Genomic DNA, 24,044 nt, shown 5'->3' with positions numbered 1-24,044 from the left:
AATAGTGCCCACTGTTGTTAATAAATATTTGTTAAACAAATATGCAAAGCTGTAGAGATTCATACAATGCCTTGTTAACCCGTTATCTGTGGGTGGAAGGATTACTGCAGAATTGTTATGTCTTTATATTTTTCACATTACCTGGACATATTACAGAAGACACCTATCATTTCTCCTGTCAGAAAAAAAATAAATAACCATTTTCCTTTTTTAATTTTTAATTCAGTGTGGCTTCAAAGAAGGGATGATAAGCAAGTTTAACATCTTCAACCAGGTCAGTGGCTTTCAAACATGTCTATTCAGCCCCAGATCATTTAAAAAAAAAAAAAAAGGAAGAACAGTTGCAACGACCAGCAAAACTACTTATCTGTCATGTGCCTTAAGGGGTAACTGAACTACACAATTCTTTCTACACAGAAGAATTGTGAAATACTAGGTCTAACTTTAATTTTCAGAGAGAAAAAAAATCACTTAAACTTCTTGTATGTTAAGTATTTATCTGTGGAATTATACTAATTAGAAAGGGGAGCCACTTTGTGATTATTAAAAATGCTATACGCTTAGTCTAAGGGTTTATTATAGTGTTTCCATCTAGCCTATTCTGCCTCACATTACTTTTCATCCTTTTAGGCTTTTATGTCTTGTAACTCCAATCAAATCCCCACCTGCCTGAGGACAGAAACTTTCTCACACTTGGTTGAACACTTTGCACAGAACAGTGTTCAATAAATTACTGACCAATAAACATTACCCACTGTCTAGACTTTAGCTATCATTTTGACTACAAAATCAAAAAAAAAAACTCAAAGGCAACAAATAAGCTCAAAGAAGTTTCCTAACATTACAGTATTTGGTGCAGATCATAAAACAGGAGGAAACAATGTTCACACCAAACAGACTATACGTATCATTTTACGAATCATCTGTTATAAAATGCAAGCAAAATTTAAATATTCTAAAACTCATTTCCTGTAAAGAAAGGCTGTTGAATTGCAGATCAAAAACTATCTGAGAAAGTTAAATAACAAAAATTCCATTTCCAAACAAAAATTAATCCTGAGAGATTTTCCCCTTCAAAATGCAGTTTACCTAGAGTCCTAATTTTTGATGATATAGTAAAAGAATACTTTTTTAAAAAGCAGACGGCCAGCCAAAGTTGAATGCTTGTGTTTTGACTGTTATCCTATTACAAGAAAAGTAACCCTGACTCTCTGACCCTCCAATTTTACTTCTAGAAATTTATCTTAAAGAAATAATCTCACAAGCGTACAACTGTAAGATAGCATTCTTTGCAACATCATTTGTCATAGCTAAATATCGGAATCAACCCAAATATTCCTCAATCAGAAATTTGGTTAAATAAATAAAGATATATCTATTCTAAGGAATACGGTGCAGCATTATCTAAATATGGATAACGGAAACAGGTAGAAAAATGTCTAAGATATATTAAGCAAGGCAAGCAAGTGGTAGAAGAATATGTATAATATTCCACCATTTTAAAACTTTGTTTAGAAGTACATATACCAGGGACTTCCCTGGTGGCGCAGTGGTTAAGAATCTACCTGCCAATGCAGGGGACACGGGTTTGAGCCCTGGTCCGGGAACATCCCACGTGCCGCGGAGCAATTAAGCCCATGTGCCAGAATGACTGAGCCTGCGCTCTAGAGCCCGCGAGCCACAGCTACTGAGCCCGCGCGCCTAGAGCCCATGCTCCACAACAAGAGGAGCCACCACAGTGAGAAGCCCGCGCACCTCAATGAAGAGTAGCCCCTGCTCGCTGCAACTAGAGAAAAGCCCGTGTGCAGCAACGAAGACTCAACGCAGCCAAAAATAAATAAATTAAAAAATTAAAAAAAAAAAATAGAAGTACATATACCAGACCAATCTCCGAGAAGTGAGATTTCAGAGGATTTTTAGCCATTTATTTTCTGCAGTAAGCATTTCAAAAAATGTTTTAATCTTCTACAAAAGTAATTTGTAGTCAGGAAATTAAAACTAGCGCCCCATTCACCCCAAATTTGAAGTCCGTCATTTCCCCGGAAATAAAACATATCCATTTGCAGCTATATGTACCTCATTTACTGAAAACTAATACCACATGCAGCAACAAGACTGGAAATGGTCTTAATTCATTCAGCCTACTAAACTTCTTGAAATTATGAATATAAAGGACATTAAAAATAGGATTGCTTTTATGGATTTCCCATCCTACAAAATTAAGAATTCACGATATGAATTTGCAAAAGCCACTTGTACTTTAGAAACAGTTCCTCCAAAAGAAAAATATTTATGCAGTGTCTTGTGGTGAAAATTCAATCCTGAATAAGAATGTTGGAGTTCAAAATCACCAAAACTGTCACAATCAAAATACCTAAGTTCATATTGACCAGCAAAAACAAGCCTCTCCAATCTAATCATAAATCGTTCCAGCATTCTGAAGGTTTTCCACCACTGTGTCCCATTTTTTTCTATTTTCAAAAAAAGAAATGATTCGAAATGGGAACGTGGCAGTTATGTACAGTGAGTATGTAAACTGGCAGAGTTCTCTGCCCCTCAACTCAGAGACATGCAAGCAAGAATTCTCTCCCAGTCATAGGCAGCCCTGTGTCGAGGAACTAGGTAAGTGCTAAAATAAAACCTGTTCTGTGCTACCTGTTCAAAAACAGCTCTGCAAGGATACTTCAAGTTCTGACAGACGCCACTTCGTACAAAAACATCCACAGGAGTATTACAAAAATGACAGCAGTGGGCTTCCCTGGTGGCGCAGTGGTTGAGAGTCCGCCTGCCGATGCAGGGGACGCGGGTTCGTGCCCCGGTCCGGGAGGATCCCACATGCCGCGGAGCGGCTGGGCCCGTGAGCCATGGCCGCTGAGCCTGCGCGTCCGGAGCCTGTGCTCCGCAACGGGAGAGGCCACAAGAGTGAGAGGCCCACGTACCGCAAAAAAAAGACAGCAGTGATATTTTAGCAAACTCAGCGTCAAAAAGTACTCTAATGCATTTTTAATCCGCAAGAGAAAGTGAACAACTGTCCTTCAATCATCAGCGTCAGGGCCAATGACACGGTTTCCCTTCCTTGGGGTCCACACAAACTGTTACAACTGGCTTACCAATCACGCTCCTTAAGAGCTTTAAAAACAAAAACAAGACAAAAAACCTCGTCCCTCCCCACACCCACACAAATATTTGTCTTCTTCTTTTCCCCCTTCCATCAAGTGGTAAGAGAGGAGGGAGAGAATCAATGTGACTGTCCGCTCTTCAGGACAGAAGAGCATACAAAGAAAGTAAGAGTTTACACAAAGAGGAGTTTAAATTTGACTCTTCCGAACTATGTAAATGCAGAAGGTTCTATGAATTAAAAATATGAAATAGCAGAATGTTAACTGAAGTCTTAGCAGTGGGTCACAGGTAATGCCTGACTGAAGTGCATGGCTTGAAAATTATTTCTAATGAAAATTCTGTATCGTCACACCTCACTTCACCAAATTTAGTAACAAAACAGTGTGAATGGCATTTTTTTACTTTAATCCTATGGTTTTCGTGTATGAAACAGGACCCAGGAAAGATGGGAGGGGGAAAAGAAGATAAAAATAATTTTCTAGGTATTGTTGGGAGGAAGGGGAAGAACCACGGAAACCAATGAAAACTTCAGAAAAAAACAAAGCAACAATTTGGAATAAAAAGCAGCATGCATAATCCCAAGGAAATTCTGGACGTAATTCAGGAAAAATGCTTGTGGACACAGAAGACCAAAAATGAAGACTAAATGTCCCCAAGTTGTTGACATTTAATAAACATGTTTCGCTAGGAACCTGGTGCTCAATTAATTAGTACAAGTATATGTACTTAGGCAGGAAAGTTTCTCCCTAGCAGATGGTACAACAGGCTTCAAAAATAAGGGGAAAACTTACTTCAAGTTGTCTCCTTGGTTAGCTTCACAAACATCTTACCAAAAGCTACGGGGGAGTGGGGATTGGCATCAGATTACTCTTGTATTTTATTTAGGATGACAGAGTTAGGACAGGGTGGCAGCAGGGCCCCCCAAGCCAGAGAAGACACTACCCACAGGGCCACTCCTGCGCCTCCCCTGAGTGCTAAGTTCCATTCCCAGGCCAGACAAGGCTATAAAAAGCCTGGCCTCTGGCCAGCTGGCAAGACCACACACCAGGTATTTTTAACTTAAGGGGGCCTGAGGATGAGGCCAACACCAGTGCACCAGAATGTTCAGGGAAGAATAACCACCACCTCCAGCCAGGACGGTGGTCGATACATCAGATTTTCTTCCTGAAGTTTTCTGACTACCAATCAGTGTTTTAATGGTGATGGAGACATAAAAAGATAACATTCGTGAAAGCTGATAAAAGTGGGCAGATACTTCATTGTGAAAAAGCACAATCACTTTGAAAGACCATATGTACAGTTACGTAAACGGCCATGTGAACATCAAACGCTGGCCAAACAAATTGGACTCTTATTTTTTATTCCTGACACGTAAGACTACAATCTTGACTTTTGTTGTAATTACTCTAACAGTTTGCTGTCGTTGTTCTTAGTTTCCCACTGGTCTTGGCACTGGGCCACACATACAGATACCATGAAGCTGCCCCCTCAGACAGAATGCCAATGCGGCAAGATCACACAAAGCTGAGTGCTGAAGGGCTCAAGGATTGTGCTACTATGGTTAATGTAATTTTCTGGATAAATAAGTATTAATCAGAACTTTCTTTTAGTTTCAGCCTTTATTGTTAAAAATTCCATGTGAACATCGACATTAGTAAAAATTTTCTGCCGTGAATGAATATCATTTCCTCTTTCTTGGAGAACTGAAGGTTTTCAGACGTCTCTGTCATGATTCTTACTCTCAGCCTTGAAAGCAGAGGTGTGCGGTGACAGGACGAGGCGGAGGCAGGTAAGTGTGGCCGGAAGCAGAGCCGCTGCTCTCTGACTGCTGGATGGACTGGGTCCTCCAGAGGCTCCCAGGGTGCGTGCAGGTGGGGGACAGCAGGCCCAGAGCTATAGTCAGGAACTCCTTTCTATTTAAAGGTTAAGCTTACAAAATTTTATGTAACCTGCCCTTTTTTTTCCCTCTTAAAAGCAAAAGGCAACCAGAAAAATGTTATCTACTTGTAGATTTGCATTAAATAATTTTATCACAGAATGTAGCCACATTCAGTGTAGCCACATTCAGTGTATCCTTAAAACTGAAAACACTAGGATCATCTTCGACCTAAATGTCATTAAAATGTCTGCTCTCATATGCCATTAACCTCCAGCTTTTTTTTCCCCTGTTGTATCACCTCTCTCAACTAGACTCTGCCTCCCGGTTCCCCTTCAGTGGGGAACTTTTATCCTGACGGCACTGATCTCTCCTCTGGCTGGTAGGAGAGCCTTACTGGCCTTCCTACTTCCGACCTCCCCTTGGCTCCTTCCTAAACACAGCTGGGGAGGTCATTTTCCCCTGAGCACCACTTCCTGAATTCCAGGAGGCTTTTCCTGGCTACTCTAAACAAAGGCCATCCCCGCCTCACACAGCCTCCTCAGGCCAGGCGCCCTGCCAACCAGAGGACACTCCAGTTGTGCTGTTCAGTTCATTTATTCATAGGCTGACTCTGGGTCTTCAAATTCCTTGAGCCACTGGAAAGTCTAGGGTATTACCAGGTAGCACACTGTGCAAACCTCTTGAGTTCCCAACAGATTGGTAAGAAAAAAAAACTGCTTTATTAAAGATGTCTTTGTAGAGATTTCCAGTGAACATGTCAGATTAAATAATCATGTTTATCTCTACTCCCTCATAGAACCCCATTAAAATAAAAGTAAAGGAACTGTTTTAAACTATAAACCCACAAGGACAAAGAAAACCGAAGATGAGATGACAGCAGATAAGAGAGGTCAAAAATTTTTGGAAGGAGTAAAGCAGACAGACAAGTGATAATTAAAGTTTTAATTTGTTCTAGGTGAGAGGATAAGAAGCAAACTAATTAAAGCTCAGAACCCCAAAGACTCAGGAGTCAGAGGATGGCAGGGGGCTGGGTGAAATGTGTTAGTAGTTATTCAGAGCCCCCCTCCCTAATCCCAACCCCAGTCCTGTCAGAAGTCAAGAGGATTCCCATCTGGAGGGGTTGGCAGTAGAGAGGGGCTGGAGAAGAGAGCATTAAATGGAAACACACACACACACGCACACACACATATGCACATACACGTACACACACATATTCAGCTTCCAGATGCCCTGACTTCCTCTCTGGATGAGTAACTGTGGGGAAGGGAGAACACAGATAACATCTGAGGGGTCTCAGACAAAATGGTCTGCTCCCCTCCCCATTAACCAGGCCCAGCAGTGGGCATGCCTGTCGGAGTACACAGAGCTTTCTATCAGTGTTTAGCTTTCTGTCCATGTGCACCAAACTGTTACAACAGACGTTTCAAGAAAGGCTTCAAGAGAACACTGTGGAGCAAATCTCCAAAAACAAAGATCCTAAGATGATCATCGGCGAGATAAACTACCGCATCCATCAGAAAAAGAGTAAGATGGCATTTTTAAAAAGGCAATTTAGACAAAAACAAGTTCATGGAAAGTGAAACTATGAAAGCCGAAACCAAAAATTCACCAGAAGAGCTGGAAAACAAACTAAGACTATCTACCAGGAAACAGAATAAAAAAGACAAAGGGATGAAAAAAAGATAGAACAAAAGGTTTAAAAAGTAAAGAATTAGGGCTTCCCTGGTGGCGCAGTGGTTGAGAGTCCGCCTGGCGATGCAGGGGACACAGGTTCGTGCCCCGGTCCGGGAAGATCCCACGTGCCACGGAGTGGCTGGGCCCGTGAGCCATGGCTGCTGAGCCTGCGCGCCCAGAGCCTGTGCTCCACAACGGGAGAGGCCGCAACAGTGAGAGGCCCACGTACCGCAAAAATAAATAAACAAACAATAAACAAGTCCAGAATTTCTAACATCTGACTAATAATAGTTCCAGGTAGTAAGAGAGGAGAAAAATCAAGATGAGGAAATTATCAAAGAAATGACAGCCCTCCCTTCCAAAAAATTCCCTGAATTGAAGAGTTTCATACTGGATTGGCCCAGCAAAATGAACATAAAAATACCACCTGCAAGGTTCATCAATATTTTAGAATCAGAGAAATAAAAAGCTTCTAAAGTCACCAGAGAGGAAAAAAATAGGTGGCATAAAAAAGATGAGGCACTGGATTTCTCAACAGAAGCTTAGAGAACAATCGAACAGTAACTTCTGAAGGAAAATTATTTCCAATCTACAATTCTATACTCAACCAAACAACTAATCAAGTGTAATGGTAGAAATGACATCTTTCTGACATGCAGGGAAACATTCCTCTCACCCTTCTTAAGGAGCTACTGGAGAATATACCCCACTAAAATGAGGGAATACATGAAGACATGGGTTCAGAAAATTGAGTTTGAAGCCAAAGTAATTCTAAGAATGATGGTTAAGGGAAATTTTACTACACATATGCAGCAAGACATGAGAGGAACGGAGTTCAGAATGCAGAAAAAAGAGGAAGAGGGATTCCAGTTCTGACTGGGGACTCAACCACTGCCTGCTGAAAGCCACAGAAATCTGGAAACACGCAACACGCTTCATTCCAGATCAAAATCTGCCGTGATCAGTCTAACTGAAAGAATTTAAGTCATCTGAATGCATCCTAGCTGCAAGGGGGCCTATGAATTTGAGTTCTGAACTGTAGAGGCAGAGCTCTTAAACGTGGGCATTTCTCCAAACAGCTATTCATCAGAGGGTGGGCATCCAAGAACATGAAAAGCATTGAATACAGCTGATTAATTGATGGGTCCCACCTTACTGAGAGGCCCTGTACAGTTCTATCAGAGGATGAAGACGAATTGGTGATGTTTACATTTTTCAAAAGTGAAACAGTGAGGCAATTACCAACACCAAGATAACAGAAAGTTGTATATTAAAGAAATATATTCATAGTTCATGTCTCAACTAAAGACAGTTACTTTATACAGCCCTATTAATGTAAACACTGAATGTTGATTTAGCCTTAATGGGACGAGAAAGGGAAAAGGAACTCTAAGGCAGGACAGTGTAAAAAGAGTTAACTTTTACATAGTAGAATAGATAAAATCTAAATTTGAAAAAAAAAATAGCAATATAATCATGTCATTTAGAAATGGATTTAAGTACCAGAATAAATTATTATGAATTGAAAATGGCTGCCTCCAGGAAATGGAACTCACGGGCAGGGAAAGATGGAGTAGGAATTGGTATTTTTCTCAAGAAGCCTTGTAATACTATTTTTTAAACCGCATACACACACTGAGGAAACTCTTTTTTAACTTTTCAATTTACATGTCTCCTCCACTAGACTGTGAGCCTCTCGATGGCAAGTCCTTTCTACCGAGTGAGGAGCATACCGTAGACCCTCTTTAACACTGGTCATCTGTAGCCAGATGTCCAACCAACATTAAATAGCTGTGATATTTTTTAAGGTACGCTCTCTTTTTCAAATACAAATAGGAAAGATCCCTCAGAATGAATATGATAATTCATTAAGAAGAGACTGTTGTAGGGCTTCCCCGGTGGCGCAGTGGTTGAGAGTCCGCCTGCCGATGCAGGGGACGCGGGTTCGTGCCCCGGTCCGGGAAGATCCCACATGCCGTGGAGCGGCTGGGCCCGTGAGCCATGGCCACTGAGCCTGCGCGTCCGGAGCCTGTGCTCTGCAATGGGAGAGGCCGCAACAGTGAGAGGCCCGCGTACCGCAAAAAAAAATAATAATAAAACAAAAAAAAGAAGAGACTGTTGGGCTCAGCTGCATTGCCCAGCCAATCAGACTGACCCTGTGGTCCATGCGCCAGAAGCAAACTAAGCCAAGTGTAACAGTAATGGCAACAAGGGAAAATCTGCGAATCCTGACACTGACACTGGCGTCCTTTTTAATCTAATCTTTATAAGTAACTTGCTAGATATTGCAACCATATGTTATCTGTAGGAATGATTCAAGTGTGCATATTCGGCAAAGCAATCAAAACGTAAGTTCAAATGCAGGTTTCCAAATGGCAGGTGAGCCACTAGTAACGAAGGATTTGCGAGCTTCCTTACTCATATTCGAATTATAAGAATAAGGTAATCAACTTAAAACAAGATAAGTCATCCCTTACATCTTTACCTTGAAAAGAAATCATTTGACTTAATTCGTGTGTGGCTCTGGATTTCCATGTAACTAATGTTTAATAATCATATAATGCCAGGCTCACATCTTGTCATAATATTAAAAACAATGTAATGAATACTAATTAAAAAAAACCAAGAAAAGATGCCCTAAAATATGTTATCAGGGGCAATAATAACAGGTAAAACTGGCAATAATCAGAAAAAGTGATGAGAGGTGCAGTTTTTTACATTCCTACTTATAAAAGCAGAGGTCAGAGATGAACATAAAAGTCAACTAGTAAACTCGTTTAAGGGGGAAATGAAAAATGTTTACGTTTTTATTCAAAACTTAGCTTCTTTATGTATTTCCATATCACAATAGCTAAAAAGTGGAAATGACCCAACATCCATCAACAGATGAATGGATAAATAAAATGTGGTATTATCCACATAATGGAATAATGTTCAAACACAAGAAGGAATGAAGCACTGATACATGCTACCACAGGGGTGAACCCTGAAAGCAGCCAGACACAAAAGGTCCCACATTATATGATTCCATTTATAATGAAGTGTCCAGAATAGGCAAATCTATAGAGACAGAAAGCAGATTAGTGGTTGCCAGGGGGAGGGGACCTAGGGGGAGGAGGAACCAGGAAGTGAGTGCTTAATGGACACAGGGGTCTCATTTGGTGGTGACAAAAACATTTTGGAACTAGACAGAGATGATAGTTATGCAATACTGTGAATGTACTAAATGTCACTGAATTGCACACTTTAAAGTGGTTAATTTTACGTTATGTGAATATCACCTCAATAAAAAAAAAACTCTAAGTGTGACAGACATGGTAACATTCGGTTTTCAACTTGGTAAAAGTCACAAAGGACTTTCCATGAAACTAATATGCAATGTCAAAATGAGGCTACCTTAATTATAATCAGTCTTATTATTTAAGAACTCAAATGAATCCTAGTCTCAGTGATGAGAAGCGTTCCAGTTTTACCAGAATCATAAAATGCAGTGCTAGCACGGGCCCAGACTTAAAGCGCCAGGGATCTGAAGTCCTTGCTCCGCCCCTTAGTAAGCATGTAAATTGGAACAACCTGATCAACCTCTCTCGCCTCACTTTCCTCATCTGTAAACTGAGGATCCTAACACCTACCTCAGAAGGCCATCGTGAGGACTGAGTTAATCGACGTAAAGCAAGAAAAACAGTGCCTGACAGAGAATAAGCCCTAACAAACGCTAGCTATTATTATTATTAATAATTTAAAATGGAGATAAATCGCGTGGCAAGAATTAAATGAGTGTAATGTAAAAGTACTTATTAGTATAATTCCTGGCACCACGACTGTACTTTGTCATCTAGTGACCGCCTCTCAAGAGTACTAGGGAAACGGGCCCAGGAAGAAGACAAGGACACTGTGGGGGGAGGAGGGGGCCGGTAATTCCTGTCTTTCCTGGAAAGTGAGAATTACTTACCTACCATACATCCTCAACGGGAATAAACCACACGGCAGTAATTTTTAAAGATTCAGGCTAAATCACCTCTCTCTACTCCTAGGTGTAGCCACAACCTCCACTTCCGGAAACAAGCTACAGTGCAGTGTGGGTGTAAAGGCTACAGCTCCAAATCTCTGTCCGCAATATACCCTTTCTAAAAGCTAAGCGTCTGCGAAGTGCTCTGGCCCCATAAAGCACGTCTACTCAGAACAGTGAGCTCAACTTATCAATTCCACTTACGGAGAACTAAAATGTCAAACTTCACGGTTTTCTCCATAAATAAACACTGACTTTTACACAATTCCAGTATGAGCATGGATGTAAAATGTGCCCCCATCATTTCACAGCCCCCATACTTCCACCACACAGGACAGAGCTCTGCCTCCACCGGGAAGGAATTCTCTACCCTCCGGCAGTAAATCCCCACCGGAAAACTGTCTTTCTATAAACGGCCTCCTAACTGTTTGGGGGTGGAGGGCAGGGGTGGTCCACAGCAAGCAACGTCAGATGGCCGGTGTTCGGACGAAGAGCTGAGCTCGCAGCGCACCGGCACCAAATCTGAGTCAGCTCTGAGCTAGAATCTTAGCTCCTCTCCCTCCTGAGAGCGCTACACTAAACACAGGCAAACGCAGAGGAACATCACCGGCCAGGCAGTCATGGAGCAGCTGTCTCCAGCCCAGTCAATGGGGTTAGTCCCAGCCAGAAGGAATACAGGGCCCTGCACTGCACACACTGAAATAAGCGACGACAGAAAACCAGCTGCTGTAATTAGCTCAGGCATCAGAAACTCCTCAGGGGTCTAAAAACAGGGTTAAAAGTACAGCTCAGAGACGTCAGCAGGCTTCCTACAGGTCAGCAAAGGAGATGGTCACTGAGTTCAACTGGAATCTAAGGAGGCAACGGGGAAAGAGCCTGCCCGCAGCCGAGCACAGGTGCCAGACGCGCCGCTACCACACTCAGACCTCTCTGCACTGGGGTCCACGGATCCCACTGGCCAGAGGCTACAATTCTGCAAATTCTTTCCTTCGCTTGTTTGAAAATGTTGGTGAAGTGTCACGTACTGCTCTAGATGATGGGCTACAGCGGGGCAAAACCAAGTGCCTGCTGCCCAGAGCTTCTGCCCGAACAGGAGCAAAGCACACGCAGGTGGTAAGCGCGGCGGAGGAAGGACGAATGCCCGGGCGGGAGGAGTGTGTGCTTCTACTCCAGCGAGTCGCAGACGGCACCTCAAGTTAACATTTCTTCGAAGAGAAAGCTAGAAGTAATAAGACAGCAAGACTCACAAAGACCCTGCCAAAGCCTCAGAGGCACAGGAAGGACAAACACGAAGGCACAGAGGAAGAAAGACGGTATTCTGAGGGGTGAGGGTCAGTGGTGGAGGCTCGGGGACCCTGAGTGAAGGGGGGACTCCCAGAGGCAAGGCCAGGGCCCGACGGACGCCCTCTAAAAGGACCATTCTGGAGTCCGCTGTGATAATCCACATGGGAGATGGGGGCTTGGCCACAGGGTGGCAGCTATCAAGGTGGTGAGAAGTACTCAGTTTCAGGATCTATCTTGAAAAAAAGGGGCAATGGGATTATTTAACAGATTGAAAGGCTGAGAAAGAGAGGATGACTGTGAGGTTTGGGCCTGGGCAAGCAAAGCAGAAGCACAAAGCTGCCATTTATGGGGTGAGGAAAACGGTAGGAGGAAATGGAGCAGGTGCTTTTTACACAGGAGAAACTTGGGAACCGTCAAATGTTCTCTACAAAGATTTAGTAACCAAAAGCACCCCGCCCCGTCCCCCGCCAGTTATGAATTCAGAACTCAAATTCATAGCCTCCCTTGCAGCTAGGATGCATTCAGATGACTTAAATTCTTCCAGTTAGACTGACCATAGCCGAATCTGACTTGAAACTACACACGCTGCATGTTGCTCGTTGCCCCATTTCTGCAGCTTTTAGCAGCTGTGGTCAGAACTGGAATCCCCCCGGATCCCTCTGCTTCACTGTGCACTCTGTACGTTATTACTCTTGTGACCTGCTGCGTGTGTGGAGTAAAATGTCCTTTAACTGTTCATTCTGGGACGTTCTCTACATGTGCTGTGATACACCTGATGTCGTGAAGACAGGGCCAGTGATGTCATACGTTATCACTCCTTCCACCCTTTATTTTTTAAGCCAACGAGGAAGAAGAATGGGGGAGAACTCAGCCGCAGACAACAGTGGACAAGGGAGAGAGCTCTCCCTCCGGCAGCCCAGTGCACTTGGAAGGGAACTCTGGTCTCTCCTCTTCTCTCCAACTATGAGAATTTGGCCAACTACCGGGGAATAAGATCCTCTCATCTCTGAGACCCTGACAAGTGGCAAGGGACATACAGGTAGGAAGTACAGAAGGAAAGTCGTATTTCTGTATGAAGCCCACAACACTGAGGAGACCCTCCAAAGATGTGAAACGCCTACATACCTAGGCGTAGATACTCAGCTATCTAGATAATCTAGACACCTAGATTACTGGGCTATCTCAAGATCTTATTGGAAATTTCAAGGTAACATAGTAACTAAAGGAAAGGGAAGTCTCCTTTCTGGCTGACTGTTTTGCGGTACGCGGGCCTCTCACTGTTGTGGCCTCTCCCGTTGCGGAGCACAGGCTCCGGACGCGCAGGCTCAGCGGCCATGGCTCACGGGCCCAGCCGCTCCGCGGCATGTGGGATCTTCCCGGACCGGGGCACGAACCCGTGTCCCCTGCATCGGCAGGCAGACTCCCAACCACTGCGCCACCAGGGAAGCCCCATGGCTGACTGTTTTAAGGAATATTCTGAAGCCCACAGACCAACAATTATTCTGACCTTCAGCTCTTCCGCAGTTCTCTCTGGCAGCAATGATGATGATGATATTGATTAAAAAGGAACTTTTTACTTTTAGTGTTGGGAAACCGTCCCTGCTTGGCTGTCTTTTCTGTGGAAACATCTCAAATTGGTGTTCCCTTCCCAGCAGAAATCTCTCCAGCCCTCCTTGGGACCAGCTCCTACAACCATCCAGGTAGAACTCAATTTTTTCAGTCTCAGGACCATTAAGTAAAACTTAATTACCTCAGCAATGATAGATTTTTTTGCATTTTTATTCCAGTACTTTCTGGGTTTGTTTTTTGGGTTTTTTTTTTTTTTTGCTATTCATCTTACTTTTTGTTTCTGAATGTTTGATGTTGTCTAGAACAAAGGCAGTGCCTTTGACTAACCCTGAAGAGCCAATTCCACTGGTCTGTTTGGTAGTTAATTAAAAAAAAAAAAAAGTATACTCTTAATGATTTAATACCAATAAAGGGAGACCAATTTGCTTAAATCTTTGGAACAATCTGTTTTCTAGATTAAACACTCTTTTTTGTAGGAAATGGGTAGCTGCGTAATGCCTGCTGCTGTAGACAGTTACTAATCTTGGGTTTCGGACTTTGTTAGTAGGCAAGGGATGTTCATGTTATATACACACACTAACCACACTCAAGTCTCAGCTCCAGAATTTCCAGGAACTTTCTAACACCTGGCTCCACGTAGGGAGTTCCTCTTGAGGTCAGAGAAACCTGGACTGAGCAAGGTCCCCAGTGCTAGTGAGGAGTCCACACAGTCCCACTGAGAAAAGCAAGGCTGCCGTGGCTTCCTGCTTTTTCTCCTTGTAATCCCCTCTTCCCTTCATGCTTCCACCCACCTTCTTTCTCTTCTCCCTCTCTACTAAAGTGTTTTTCTAATTCCATTCACAACTACAGTTTTAACTTTTATAGCTATTTTCAAAACTGTAAGGGCAAATGGCCTTAATAGATTTGTTGCATATAAAAATAATCAAACTGCCATAAACAACTTTTTACCAGAAAGAATTTAACTTTCTTCCACTAATATAAAAGAAGAGACTTCCTTTACCCTTAGGAAAAAACCTGTTTTAAAATACAAAAACAAAGCCATCCAGCTCTTCTTTGTGGAGGTGAAGGAGGAGTTGAAGTAACGGCACAGGACAAATCTTTTAAAACTTATTATTTCCATTAAGAATTCACTGTACACAGTTTATCCCAATGTTGTACAGTATACACTATTTTCAGAACTACTTAGAAAGTAATAGTGTGTAAAATGTGTAAGTAATTACTGGCTCTCTTTGATTCTTTTTGTGACTCCAAGTAAAGTTAGCACCCTCAAACTTAAGATTTTCTACATATTAAAAAAAAATAACATTCTACATATCTAACACACACCAGGTATTCAGAAGGAAGAGTTTCCCTGAGAAAATTTTCACTTTAAAAATAATAAATTAGGGGACTTCCCTGGTGGCCCAGTGGTTAAGAATCGCCTGCCAACGCAGGGGACACAGGTTCGAGCCCTGGGCCAGGAAGATCCCACATGCCACAGAGCAACTAAGCCCGTGCACCACAACTACTGAGCCTGTGCTCTAGAGCCCGTGAGCCACAACTACTGAGCCCATGTGCCACAACTACTGAGCCCGCGCACCTAGAGCCCGTGCTCTGCAACAAGAGAAGCCACCACAATGAGAAGTCCGCACACCACCATGAAGAGTAGCCCCCACTCGCCGCAACTAGAGAAAACCCACGCTCAGCAACGAAGACCCAACGCAGCCAAAAATAAATAAATGAATGCATTGAAAAAAAAAGTTAGAAGATAATTTATTGTACTGATTACAACAATTTGCTAAATCTTTGAGCTAATCTCTTTCCCCTTTAGAAAGAATTTTAAAGGATTTGGGTTAGTAGCTGTACTAATACAACTTGTCAAACGTTAACCCTTAAATTTCACCAGACTGTATTTGAAATGACAAGACTCTAAACTCTAAAATAAAAAGACATTAACTTACTATTATCTTAAAGGGAAAATCCAAGCTGGGAGATCTTACAGTCAAACTCATTTAGCAGATGAGCAGAGTGAGATACAGATTTTTCCAGTATTGCACATAGATTAAGCATTAACCGACAAGGACTGAACTGTTCCAACTCCTGGTTCTGGCCACATTTCTTCCCTTTAAGCAGTGGTGAGTTTCTGACTCACTGGAGGAGGGCTGGAGAGCAAGCACCCAGGGCGTACACCTGCAGGTCAGGAAGCTGCTTCTGTGTCTATCTCTGACACCTGGTTGTTAACCCTAGCTGCACAGGAGTCACCTGTGGAGCTTAGAAAGAGGGAAGCTTTTACATTCAGATGCCATTGATATGGGCATCCATCTGGGAGGTATCAAAGCACTGTAGGAGAGTCTAACCTTCGGCAAAGTTGGAGAACCACTGGCCTAAGCTAAGCCACTTAGTTTAACTTTCTATTTATCTTCTGGTATTTTTGTTTTTACCGTTTGCTTTTCAGGGAGCTGTGAAGGAACGTGGTTGGTTGATTTTACTGTTATCAACTGTTAGCTTTAACCGAATTGTTTAAATTTTAACATAAATATCACACTAAATGTTTCTTTGATGAAAGCAAATAAACCAAATGTATTTAAATATCCAGGTGATTATAACGCTGCCTAAAACGTATACTTGAGTTTTACATTTCAAAAATAAAAATATAATAGAAAAGCTTAACAGATATTTTAGGTTGAATGTCTAGATATGTAAAATACATAGAACTCATATGTAAATGAAAAAACAGAATAAGCTACCAGCAGAGAATAGGCACTGTACACTGTATGTAACCTTTAAAATTTCTAGGGCAATGTAAATGTCCAGGTTAAAAAATAATAATAATAATAAAAAATATACACACACACACATCAGTATAAACTTCCTAATATAAAAGTAGCTTTCCAGGACTTCCCTGGTGGCGCAGTGGTTAAGAATCCGCCTGCCAATGCAGGGGATGCGGGTTCGAGCCCTGGTCTGAGAAGGTCCCACATGCCGCGGAGCAAGTAAGTCCCTGCGCCTCAATTACTGAGCCTGCGCTCTAGAGCCCACGTGCCACAGCTACTGAAGCCCGTGTGCCACAACTACTGAAGCCCGCATGCCTAGAGCCCATGGTCTGCAACAAGAGAAGCCACTGCAATGAGAAGCCCGTGCACCGCAACAAAGAGTAGCCCCCACTTGCCACAACTAGAGAAAGCCCGCACTCAGCAACGAAGACCCAATGCAGCCAAAACTTAAATTAATTAATTATTTTAAAAAAGTAGTTTTCCAAACTACAAGAGAAATCATTTCACATTTTCTCATTAAACTTTCAAGTATAAAACCTGGTCTTCCCTCATTTTTAAGAAAAAAGGCTAAAGATTTAAAACTTTATATTTAACCTAAAATTTATCCTCTTCTAACTCACCTCTGTTAAGAATGTCACACTGAATGCTTCAAAATATGTTGAAATTCAACTACAATATAAGAAGTAAATAAAACCAGTTAAATAGTCCAGAAATTTAAATTTTAAAGCACAACTAAAAATTAACATATCTAGAGATCTTTTCAAAAATATTTTCTTGGTACAAAACTCCATCTACAGGGAACTTTGGCATCAAAGACAGTAGCATCTGCTATCTACTTGGAAGCAGAAATGTGAGGTGTAAAGCTTATATATCTTCATATTCACTGATGAAGAACAAGTGAGGAAATCAAGACAAAATGTGGCCAACAAAAGGCCATTATTTATAAAATCTGCAACCCGTGAAAAAAAACTCCAAACGTTTCAGGTATACAAGCAAAGCAGCTTGGCTCCAACTCTCTTAGAACAGAACATGCGTATAGAAAAATGCTGTGAATAACACAGCAGAAGAAATCTCAAAGCATTCACTATTTTACTGGCCAAAAAGTTTACCTTCATCTTATTGATTTGTTTGTTTATATGTGTATATATCTATATACATGTAAAATACATGTTTAATATATTATTTAGTACAGGTAGATGTCTCTGAGTGAATACAAACTTTCAAAAAATTAAGACTCTGAAGGTAAAACAGACACTAGGCACCCATTCCTCTCCATTATGTTAAGCCTTCCTTTATTTCACTACGTCAAGCCTTCCTTTCTCATCCTATCACACCCTATTATGCTCCTTAAATAGGAAGTCTCAGCTCTGTTTTAGAGAAAACTAAAATTAAGCCCTGACTATTGAATTCACACTTAGGATTCAGAGAGTAAGTCTAAATAAACATTTCATGTCAAAAAACTCTTTTAGGGCTTCCCTGGTGGCGCAGTGGTTGAGAGTCCGCCCGCCGATGGAGGCGACACGGGTTCGTGCCCCGGTCTGGGAAGATCCCACATGCCGCGGAGCGGCTGGGCCCGTGAGCCATGGCTGCTGAGCCTGCGCGTCCAGAGCCTGTGCTCCGCAACGGGAGGGGCCACGACAGTGAGAGGCCCACGTACCGCAAAAAAAAAAAAAAACTCTTTTAACCAGTCCTTCTCACCCCATTCTTCCTTACTTTTCAGAAACATTGTTAAAACTATATCGAAACATAATTTTAACTGTATTTTAAAAAGCAATTTTTTTTCCAGAATAGATTAACAATATAAAGTAACACAGGTGGGAATCCTAGAATTCACCTGGCTCCTTAATAACCCCAAGGAAAACATTTATTTTAGCCAAACAATTGTAATGTTTGTCTCCTTTTAGAAACATCTGCTGCCAAAATAAATATGTGCGTTGGAAGAAGTGTTTTGGCTGTTAAGATGGTACCAAATAAAATGCTTATGTTCTGAAATAAATATTCTACTCAAAAAACACACAGCAAAATAGACACATCCAAAGGGTGTAGAGGATAAAGGCACAAATTGAAACACCTATTCATTTTTAAAGCCTTTTTCAAAACAACCTTGGTGTTTAATTCAGTTGTTATTCAGATTGAAAGTGATAAGTTCAGATGGGTCACCTTAACAAAAATAACAAGTTCTATTTAATTTTGCCACGATATCTTTCAAAGCAATAATTATATTCCATATTCTTGTTGTTGTAAAGGTCTTCACAATACAGATGTGTTTAAAAACTAAAAAGTCATGTTTTCCCATTGCAGAAGCACTCATGAACTTATACATCTCTCACTTTGCCCTTTTTCTCCTTCCCTGGTTTTATAATTCCAACAGGTATCAGGTTATACAAACATCTGCAACAAGATATGGAGAGTTAAAATACCAGTCCAATAACACTTGATAACTCGAGAAAAATCTCAGACCACATAATTGAAATCAGCTTGACACAAATAAATATAACTTCGCTTCTGTAACCTATTTCTTCTCGGTGTTATTTCTTTTATATGACAAATCTTTTTTAAAGCAAGTCAGCATAGGCCTATGTATACATTTATGATCACAAAGGACAAGAAAAATGAAATAAAACATTTGCTCACCCACATCCCCGATCAAGCAAAGGATACATTGGTGTCTAAGTTTAAAAAAACAAAATCTAAAAAACTCAGAGTCAGATTCTAGTAACCTTAAAGATTATACATCCTCTGTGTAGCTCCGTATTAGATGAAATCAACCAGTGTACTTCTGTTAACCATCCCCAGGTTTGAATTCCAGGAGCCTAGAGGCAGAACATTCTCCACAGAGGCACAGAAAATTCATTTCCCCTCTCAGCTCAATAAAAACCCAAGTAGACTAGTTTTTAGGACACGGTGCAAAACTAATCTGTTTACCATGTCTTTGTCTGATGATGTGAGAGAATCAGCAAGCGAAAGACCACAAGTCTAGTTCCAGTTAATAAATACCAAAACGATGTACTATTATCACATCATGCTTCGAAGACCCAGTCATGAGTATAGTTCAAAAATAAAATTATCACCATACAAATCAAGAATCCCCAGGTTAATACTAAAATCCAACACTCAGTGGCCAGTTCCCCCTAACTCTCCAAGACAAAAAGTAAGCAGTGATACTATGAATGTTAAATTTCATATAAGCACTGTGGTTCTTTCTAACAGAATACTCATTTAAAATTCCTGTCACAGGAGTAGAACGCCAGCCAGGAATCAAACTGTGACCCCTGAGCCAAAGACAACTTACCACTCAGCTAGTAAGTGGGCAACTCAACATACAAACTTGAATTCCTACATTTTAATCCTTTGCAGAAATATATGAGCGATATTAAATGAACTGGATTCAGCTCATTAGAGGTTCACAAACCAAGCACAGAAAGCTTTGGAGGCCATCCAAAGTAAAGTCATGCCTAGGTGGTGATGTCCACTCAATAAAAACTCAATGTCATCATTATCTTCCAGTTTTTTCCCTGAAGAACATTACCAGCCATGACCACAACAATGCTTAGCCAATTACATCAGCACTAAGAGAAGACGGATAGGACTGGCAGCCAATCACTGTGCCAGGACCTTGTTTGTGGACCAAGTTTATAATTATCCAAAATTCGCAAATAAAGCAACTCACCGAAAATTCCTCACCAAAGGACACAGACTAAAGCTAAAAAAATAAATGTGTTCTAATAACCTTTACCAAAACCCACATTATTTCTTTTCCTTTCCAAAGCTATTAATTAGCCTACACCTAACTGATCACATGAACTTGGTACTGTGCTGTGTGTCCCCTTTAAAATGTTACACACATTCAAAAATGCATTAGCAGTTCTTTTTAGCCTTTTAGGTTTCAAAACAAAAAAACAATACTTCAAGGTCTTATTATAACTAAATGAAAAAGTAAAAAGCAATAAAGATTATTTAGAACGTCCGATTATGATTAACTCAATATGGAAGTGTGACAGCCAGGGCATTCCATTTCTTACCAGATACCCTACTTTTCTTTCATTATCAGAAAGATCTGTGCTTAATCAGAATTAGGCATTTTTTTGGGTTAGTAGTAAAATACCTAATCTAAAATCTTAATTAAAAAATTTGCTAAAATACTTGGTGGGTAACCTTTATCAATTTGTCCCTTCAAATAAATCTGAGAGTTACTGGATTTTGAAAGTATGTAAATCCACCAGGATGAAATAAAACAGAAAAGCCAAGAAAACTAAGGTTATTCTATGTAACTGTGTATGTCCTCTACTTTTAGCCTTACATATGTGGGAAGAAAATAATGAAAAAAATATTCCTAGGTGATCATTCTTCACACCTCTCCATTTGTTAGATTCCCACCTTGGGACTGCAAAATAAACCAACGTCTTAAACTTCGAATAAGACTTCAACTCATTCAGAGAAAAAGGTAAAGGGTCATCCAGTAGCTTGCCATGAACAGCTCCTTTTGAAATGACTCTCGAATTTCCCTTCAGGAAAACATGGTGGAGAGGAAGGTGCAGGAACAGGGAGTGGCGGCATCTACTTCCCTCCACCCGTCCTGCCATTTCTCACTGCCCTTCTGTCTCTACTCTCTTCCTGTGGCCAGAGTATCATACAGAACTGTCAGAGCCCAAAAGAAATCAGCTGTAGAGCAGAATCAGGACTCTATTCGGCTGGCTGCCTGGGCCTTCTTCCCCTCAACTAAGGGAAAATTAGCTTTAAAACGTAAAAATAAGTAAAATAAAATAAAAGGAAGAGAGAGAGAGGAAAAAAAAAAATCACAACTCTCATCTTACTTTTCAATCATTTACAAATTAACTCCCTCTCATAACTAGCAGCCTCAACTAAAGAATTTTACTCTAGGCAGCAAAGTATTACTGGAAGAAAGGAGTAATGTTGAATCAAATTACAATACAATTAAGTATGCAACTGACTGCTAAAATTCTGAGTGGCCAATCTTTAATAAACAAGGGGTGAGAACTTCTGACAATAACGAAGGCCATTTAAAGAATCAATAGCTGGGATTCAAAGGCTGAGCTGCTTCTATCTTTCCTTACAACTGCCTTAACATAAAAATATCGCCAAAGGACAAACTAAGATAAAGAGGAAAGACAATTTTCAGTCTCTAAAAAGACAGGGCTGAAGTGTCATTTATCTGTGAACTTTTAGGACACAGCTATGGAGCATATAAAGTATATCATTCTCCACATTCACTTCAGAGAGAACAAAAGTTCTATCCAACCTTTTTCCACAGTGATTTTTGGTCAAACATGGGGAAGAATTTCCTGAGAGGAAGTACTGTGAAACTCTGGAACGGGTTGCTTGGCAACACTGTGGAATAACCTATCTGGAGGCAGGAAAACAAGCAGGGCATCAACCCGATGCACCACCAGGTTAAAGGCATGGTGCGGGAATTTATAAATCAGCCTTTCTGGTGCTCCTAGAAACGAAATACCCTAAAACAAGTCTGACTCTCCTCATGGCAACATTACAAGGATATACTCTCCAGTATCCAAGAGACTGGAGGCTTACTACTGCCAGAAGGTAGACGGTCATTTAAGGTAACTCCAACTATTTGATTCTAGAGAAAAAGGAGAAGAATATTTTTTTTTAAAAGAAGAAAAACTCTTTTTTGTTTATGTAAAAACACAAAACCCATCAAACCTACGAAAACTGATACACATCAAATTCTCTTATAAGAAATACAGAAATCTTTTTTAAAAGATACAGAAGAAATACGTCAAGAAATAAAAGCAAAATAACTTCTGGGGAGACTCAAAAAATTTTAAGCTGATGCCATCTTTATGAGAAAGACCTTTAAATAACTTAAAACTTCACCCTAAGAAGTTTATTCACAGCTCAAAATTTGACACTGTCTGACATCAGAAATATTAGAAAGCCAAGTTCACTTTGGGGTTTAGATCTATATAATTTGCCGCAAAATGAGGACACAGTCAATCTTTCAAATATAGCTGGTAACACAGGCTTTCTACCAAACAGGAATTCTGTCCACTTTGCTCTAAGAAGGTCACTTTTCTTTCTTTAAAAGAGAGGGTGGGAAACATTGTACCTGTGATTATTTCAAGAAACTATGAAATCTTTTAAAAAGTAGAGAAAAATCAGTGAAATGTCCCCCCAATACTCTCAAAACTAATCTTCGGTAGACAGTAAAAGACAAAGACAAAACTAGGACCAACTGTGCGGGGAAGTGGAGTAAAAACTAGCACAAACCTGCTGCTGTGGGTACTGCATTCCTCCCATGGCCCCTGGGGTCCGACCTTGAATGCCAATCGGATACCGCTGTGGGCCTGGGGGGCCGTAGGAACCTGCCGGGTAAGGGCTGCTCTGCTGTGGCTGAGAATGAGGGTTACTGCCCATCCCATACAGCTGAGGTCTCTTCATCACCATGGGATCCATTGGGCTGCCCTGTGAAGAAATACACGAAGAAGTAGGCTTATTAAGTCATTATTACAAAGGCAGAAAGTTTGCTATGCTAACGTATACATTATAAACGCAACTATCCTTTCTTTTGAAAATATTAAAAACGATGACCTGACAAATAAAACCCAGAAAAACATTAAGAAAAAAACCTAGGTGGATATAAGACATTTAATTTTTTACTTTTAGTAAGGCTTTAATAATTAAGAGGGATCTGGAGCAAACAATATAAGGAAAGATTTCACGTTCATCTAAAATTCTACTATGCATACGGGAAACGGGCATGAGTTAATCTCACCCAGCTCCTTTTAGCTTACTAGTAACAAAGGCAAAGCACAGCGAGTGGTTAGGAACCCTTTCTGACTTCAAAGTATTCTTAGAACAATTACTTTATTTTAGACCTGAGTCTGCAAGTCCTGATCAAACATTAATGCATCTGAGTGCTCATTAGAAAGTGAAAGGATAGATTTCAGATAACACAGAATGTCTAGGGTAAAAATTTTCAAAGATCACTAGTGCACATGAATAAGCACCCAGACTGTGAGTCACAAGCCACCTTCTCCATGCAAGTAAGCATCTTACCAAACATAACCAGTTCAAAACTAGACTTTGAGTTTTATTTTTGGCTTGGTGAGTCAGCCCATGGGCCTCAGGGCCAAGGCCATTCAGGAGAGCCGAACTGGAGCCTCAGTCTGCGCTTTCATGCCCTGGGTGCTTCAAAGGAGCAAAGCGGTGGTGGCGGAAGTTCCTCACCGCGGTGCTACAAAGGCCTACAGATCCCTCCTTCCTTCCTTCCAAAACCATATACTGATGCCTACTGTGTGCCAGACTCTATGTTCACACTGAGTACACGGGGACTCTCAGGAAGGCTTGAAGATTAGCAGGGTAAATGGAAGAAGCCACGTTCAAGGTGGGGAGGGCCAGGGCACAGAGTACCACGGAGCAGAAGAAACGGCATAAAGCACAGGCTCAAGGGAGCTGAGCTGCCTGGCGTGTGTGAGGAAACATAAGCAGTTTAGATCCAAGAAGCCAAGCGGCAGCTGGAGCAGGCAGAAGCCAGTAGATGGGTGAGCCTTACGTGCTATTTTAAAGGCTTCAGATTGTACCTTGGGGATAAACCACCGGGTGCTTTTAACAGAGAACTATAGAGTCAGATCCGCCTTCCGCAAGGACCACTCTCTTGGCAGCTGCCCGGAGCCAGGGTGGGCTGCCACAGAGGCAGGGGAGCTGAGGTCCTGGGCTGGTAGCAGCGCTGGGCAAAAGCAAGCCCAGATTCAAGTAAGAGAATGGCAACACAGCA

The 24,044-nt window shown here is 41.3% G+C and overlaps 1 protein-coding gene across 5 annotated transcripts in view; it reads right to left on the bottom strand.

The window, feature by feature from the left end:
• Positions 1–24,044, bottom strand: part of ARID1B (AT-rich interaction domain 1B) — a 410,652-nt gene that overhangs the window by 338,041 nt on the left and 48,567 nt on the right. For all 5 annotated transcript variants that reach the window (XM_070043437.1, XM_060283285.1, XM_060283284.1 and 2 more), the window contains exon 2: positions 22,538–22,732. In XM_070043437.1, the coding sequence (XP_069899538.1) occupies positions 22,538–22,732 (195 nt within the window). The remainder of the gene's footprint in view (positions 1–22,537; positions 22,733–24,044) is intronic.

Source organism: Globicephala melas, chromosome 14 (assembly GCF_963455315.2).
Source record: "Globicephala melas chromosome 14, mGloMel1.2, whole genome shotgun sequence".
In the NCBI taxonomy this organism is placed as follows: Eukaryota; Metazoa; Chordata; class Mammalia; order Artiodactyla; family Delphinidae; genus Globicephala; species Globicephala melas.
The sequence above is the reverse complement of the archived record's forward strand: the minus strand, read 5'-3'. Positions and strand labels throughout refer to the sequence as shown.